The sequence below is a fragment of the Danio rerio genome, chromosome 17 (genome assembly GCF_049306965.1).
Source record: "Danio rerio strain Tuebingen ecotype United States chromosome 17, GRCz12tu, whole genome shotgun sequence".
Classification (NCBI taxonomy): Eukaryota; Metazoa; Chordata; class Actinopteri; order Cypriniformes; family Danionidae; genus Danio; species Danio rerio.
The window spans coordinates 38,247,443-38,253,369 of record NC_133192.1 but is presented as its reverse complement, the minus strand read 5'-3'; the positions used below and the strand labels follow the sequence as shown (position 1 = coordinate 38,253,369).

General features: G+C 36.5%; 1 protein-coding gene across 1 annotated transcript; it reads left to right on the top strand.

Moving 5' to 3' along the window:
• Nucleotides 1-400: 400 nt before the first annotated feature.
• LOC141378466 (uncharacterized) lies at nucleotides 401-2,022 on the top strand. Its single transcript, XM_073927893.1, has 2 exons — nucleotides 401-1,013; nucleotides 1,373-2,022. The coding sequence occupies exons 1-2, from the start codon at nucleotides 419-421 to the stop codon at nucleotides 1,708-1,710; spliced, it is 933 nt and encodes a 310-aa protein (XP_073783994.1). The 5' UTR covers nucleotides 401-418; the 3' UTR covers nucleotides 1,711-2,022.
• The last annotated feature ends 3,905 nt before the right edge of the window (nucleotides 2,023-5,927 follow it).

Sequence of the window (5,927 nt, the reverse complement as noted above, 5' to 3'; positions counted from 1 at the left end):
TCCAGGATCAACATCAGTGACATTCAATCTTGATGGTCCAGGATCAACATCACAGAATTTTAATCTTGATGGTCCAGGATCAACATCAGTGAATTTCAATCTTGATGGTCCAGGATCAACATCACTGAATTTTAATCTTTATGGTCCAGGATCAACATTGGAGAATTTGAATCTTGATGGTCCAGGATCAACATCAGTGAATTTTATTCTTGATGGTCCAGGATCAACATCGGAGACTTTTAATCTTGATGGTCCAGGATCAACATCAGTGAATTTCAATCTTGATGGTCCAGGATCAACATCAGTGAATTTCATACTTGATGGTCCAGGATCAACATCTGTAAATTAGAATCTTGATGGTCCAGGATCAACACCATTGAATTTCAATGTTGATGGTCCAGGATCAACATCAGTGAATATGAATATTGCTGGTCCAGGATCAGCATCACTGAATTTGAATTTTGATGGTCCAGGATCAACATCACTGAATTTTACTTTTGATGGTCCAGGATCAACATCAGTGAATTTAAATCTTAATGGTCCAGAATCAACATCACTGAATTTGAATCTTGATGGTCCGGGATCAACATCAGTAAATTTTAATCTTGATGATCCAGGATCAACATCAGTAAATTTTATTCTTGATGGTCCAGGATCAGCATCACAGAAATTGATTCTTGATGGTCCAGGATCAACATCAGTGAATTTCAATCTTGATGGTCCAGGATCAACATCACGGAATTTGAATCTTGATGGTCCAGGATCAACATTAGTGAATTTCAATCTTAATGGTCCAGGATCAACATCGGAGAATTTGAATCTTGATGGTCCAGGATCAACATCACTGAATTTGAATCTTGATGGTCCAGGATCAACATCAGTGAATTTGAATCTTGATGGTCCAGGATCAACATCACTGAATTTTAATCTTGATGGTCCAGGATCAACATCAGTGAATTTGAATATTAATGGTCCAGGATCAACATCAGTGAATTTTAATTTTGATGGTCCAGGTCAACATCAGTAAATTTTATTTTTGATGGTCCAGGGTCAGCATCACGGAATTTGAATCTTGATGGTCCAGGATCAACATCAGTGAATTTTACTTTTGATGGTCCAGGATCAACATCAGTGAATTTCAATCTTGATGGTCCAGGATCAGCATCACTGACTTAGAATCTTGATTGTCCAGGATCAACATCAGTGAATTTGAATATTGATGGTCCAGGATCAACATCAGTGAATTTGAATATTGATGGTCTAGGATCAACATCAGTGAATTTCAATCTTAATGGTCCGGGATCAAAATCAGTAAATTTTATTCTTAATGGTCCAGGATCAACATCACGGAATTTAAATCTTGATGGTCCAGGATCAACATCGGTGAATTTGAATCTTGATGGTCCAGGATCAACATCACAGAATTTTAATCTTTATAGTCCAGGATCAACATCAGTGAATTTGAAAATTGATGGTCCAGGATCAACATCCGTGAATTTGAATCTTGATGGTCCAGGATCAACATCAGTAAATCTGAATCTTGATGGTCCAGGATCAACATCACTGAATTTTAATCTTGATGGTCCAGGATCAACCTCACTGAACTTAAATCTTGATGGTCCAGGATCAACATCACTGAACTTGAATCTTTATGGTCCAGGATCAACATCTGTAAATTTGATTCTTTATGGTCAAAATCAACATCAGTGAATTTAATTCTTGATTATCTAGGATCAACATCAGTAAATTTAATTCTTGATTATCAAGGATAAACATCAGTGAAGTTTTATATTGATGGTCCAGGATCAACATAACTGATTATTAATCTTGATGGTCCAGGATCAACATCGGATAATTTGACTTTTGATGGTCCAGGATCAACATCGGAGACTTTGAATTTGGATGGTACAGGATCAACATCAGTGTATTTGAATCTTGATGGTCCAGGATCAACATCACAGAATTTAATCTTTATAGTCCAGGATCAACATCAGTGAATTTGAATATTGATGATCCAGGATCAACATCAGTAAATTTTACTTTTGATGGTCCAGGATCAACATCAGTGAACTTTTATTCTTGATGGTCCAGGATCAACATCACTGAACTTAAATCTTGATGGTCCAGGATCAACATCTGTAAATTTGATTCTTAATGGTCCAAGATCAACATCAGTGAATTTGAATATTGATGGTCCAGGATCAACATCACTGAATTAAAATCTTGATTATCCATGATCCACATAAGTGAATTTTTATCTTGAAGGTCCAGGATCAACATTACTAATTATTAATCTTGATGGTCCAGGATAAATATGAGTAAATTTTATTCTTGATGGTCCAGGATCAGCATCACTAAATTTAATCTTGATGGTCCAGGATCAACATCAGTGAATTTGAGTATTGATGGTCCAGGATTAACATCACTGAACATGCATCTTGATGGTCCAGGATCAACATCAGTGAATTTGAATTTTGATGATCCAGGATCAACATCTGTAAATTTTATTCTTGATGGTCCAGGATCAACATCAGTGAACTTTAATCTTGATGATCCAGGATCAACATCACTAAATTTTTTTCTTGATGGTCCAGGATCAGCATCACTGAATTTGAATCTTGATGGTCCAGGATCAACATCAGTAAATTTGAATATTGATGGTCCAGGATCAACATCACTGAATTTGAATATTAATGGTTCAGGATCAAAATCAGTGAAATTGAATCTTGATGGTCCAGGATCAACATCAGTAAATTTTAATTTTGATGGTCCAGGATCAACATCAGTGAATTTAAATATTGATGGTCCAGGATCAACATCACTGAATTTGAATCTTGATGGTCCATGATCAACATCACTAAATTTTTCTTTTGATGGTCCAGGATCAACATCAGTATATTTTAAATTTGATGGTCCAGGATCGGCATCACTGAATTTGAATCTTGATGGTCCAGGATCAACATCAGTGAATTTGAGTATTGATGGTCCAGGATTAACATCACTGAACATGCATCTTGATGGTCCAGGATCAACATCAGTGAATTTGAATTTTGATGCTCCAGGATCAACATCAGTGACATTCAATCTTGATGGTCCAGGATCAACATCACAGAATTTTAATCTTGATGGTCCAGCATCAACATCACTGAATTTTAATCTTTATGGTCCAGGATCAACATCACTGAATTTGAATCTTGATGGTCCAGGAACAACATCAGTGAATTTTATTCTTGATGGTCCAGTTTCAGCATCATTGAATTTGAATCTCTATGGTCCAGGATCAAGATCGGAGAATTTGGACCTTGATGGTCAAGGATCAACATCACTGAATTTTAATTTTTATAGTCCAGGATCAACATCAGTATATTTGAATTTTGATGATCCAGGATCAACATCTGTAAATTTTATTCTTGATGGTCCAGGATCAACATCACTGAATTTGAATCTTGATGGTCCAGGATCAACATCAGTAAATTTGAATATTGATGGTCCAGGATCAACATCACTGAATTTGAATATTGATGGTCCAGGATCAAAATCAGTGAAACTGAATCTTGATGGTCCAGGATCAAAATCAGTGAAACTGAATCTTGATGGTCCAGGATCAACATCAGTAAATTTTAATTTTGATGGTCCAGGATCAACATCAGTGAATTTAAATATTGATGGTCCGGGATCAACATCAGTGAATTATAATTTTGATGGTCCAGGATCAACATCAGTGAATTTGAATCTTGATGGTCCAGGATCAACATCACTAAATTTTTCTTTTGATGGTCCAGGATCAACATCAGTATATTTCAAATTTGATGGTCTAGGATCGGCATCACTGAATTTGAATCTTTATGGTCAAGGATCAACATCAGTGAATTTGATTCTTAATGGTCCAGGATCAACATGAGTATATTTCAATTTGGATGGTCCAGGATCAACATCAGTAAATTAGAATCTTGATGGTCCAGGATCAACACAACTGAATTTCAATGTTGATGGTCAAGGATCAACATCAGTGAATTTGAATATTGATGGTCCAGGATCAACATCAGTAAATTTCAATCTTGATGGTCCAGGATCAACATCAGTGACATTCAATCTTGACGGTCCAGGATCAACTTCACGGAATCTGAATCTTGATGGTCCAGGATCAACATCAGTGAATTTCAATATTGATGGTCCAGGAACAACATCAGTGAATTTCAATCTTGATGGTCCAGGATCAACATCTGTAAATTAGAATCTTGATGGTCCAGGATCAACACCATTGAATTTCAATGTTGATGGTCCAGGACCAACATCAGTGAATTTTAATTGTTATGGTCCAGGATCAACATCACTGAATTTGATGGTCCAGGATCAACATCAGTGAATTTGAATATTGATGGTCCAGGATCGACATCAGTGAATATGAATATTGTTGGTCCAGGATCAACATCACTGAATTTGAATCTTGATGGTCCAGGATCAACATACGTGAATTTTAATTTTGATGGTCCAGGATCAACATCACTGAATTTGAATATTGATGGTCCAGGATCAACATCAGTGATTTTCAATCTTTATGGTCCAGGATCAACATTGGAGAATTTGAATCTTGATGGTCCAGGATCAACATCACTGAATTTGAATATTGATGGTCCAGGATCAAAATCAGTGATTTTCAATCTTTATGGTCCAGGATCAACATTGGAGAATTTGAATCTTGAAGGTCCAGGATCAACATCAGTGAATTTTACTTTTGATGGTCCAGGATCAACATCAGTGAATTTCAATCTTGATGGTCCAGGATCAGCATCACTGAATTAGAATCTTGATTGTCCAGGATCAACACCACTGAATATTAATTTTGATGGTCCAGGATCAACATCAGTGAATTTCAATCTTAATGGTCCGGGATCAATATCAGTAAATTTTATTCTTACTGGTCCAGGATCAACATCACAGAATTTAAATCTTGATGGTCCAGGATCAACATCGGTGAATTTGAATCTTGATGGTCCAGGATCAACATCCGTGAATTTGAATCTTGATGGTCCAGGATCAACATCAGTAAATCTGAATCTTGATGGTCCAGGATCAAAATCAGTGAATTTAAATCTTGATGGTCCAGGATCAACATCAGTGATTTTCAATCTTGATGGTCCAGGATCAACATTGGAGAATTTGAATCTTGATGGTCCAGGATCAACATCAGTGAATTTTATTTTTGATTGTCCAGGATCAACATCAGTGAATTTGAATATTGATGGTCCAGGATCAACATCAGTGAATTTCAATCTTAATGGTCCGGGATCAAAATCAGTAAATTTTATTCTAAATGGTCCAGGATCAACATCACGGAATTTAAATCTTGATGGTCCAGGATCAACATCGGTGAATTTGAATCTTGATGGTCCAGGATCAACATCACTGAATTTGAATGTTGTTGGTCCAGGATCAACATCAGTGAATTTCAATCTTGATGGTCCAGGATCAACATCACTGAATTTTAATCTTTATGGTCCAGGATCAACATTGGAGAATTTGATTCTTGATGGTCCAGGATCAACATCAGTGAATTTTACTTTTGATGGTCCAGGATCAACATCAGTGAATTTCAATCTTGATGGTCCAGGATTAGCATCACTGAATTAGAATCTTGATTGTCCGGGATCAACACTACTGAATTTTAATTTTGATTGTTCAGGATTAGCATCACTGAATTTGAATCTTGATGGTCCAGGATCAACATCAGTGACATTCAATCCTGATGGTCCAGGATCAACATCACAGAATTTTAATCTTGATGGTACAGGATCAACATCACTGAATTTGAATCTTGATGGTCCAGGATCAACAACAGTAAAGTTTAATTTTGATGGTCCAGGATCAACCTCACTGAATTTAAATCTCTATCGTCCAGGATCAACAACAGTGAATTTCAATCTTGT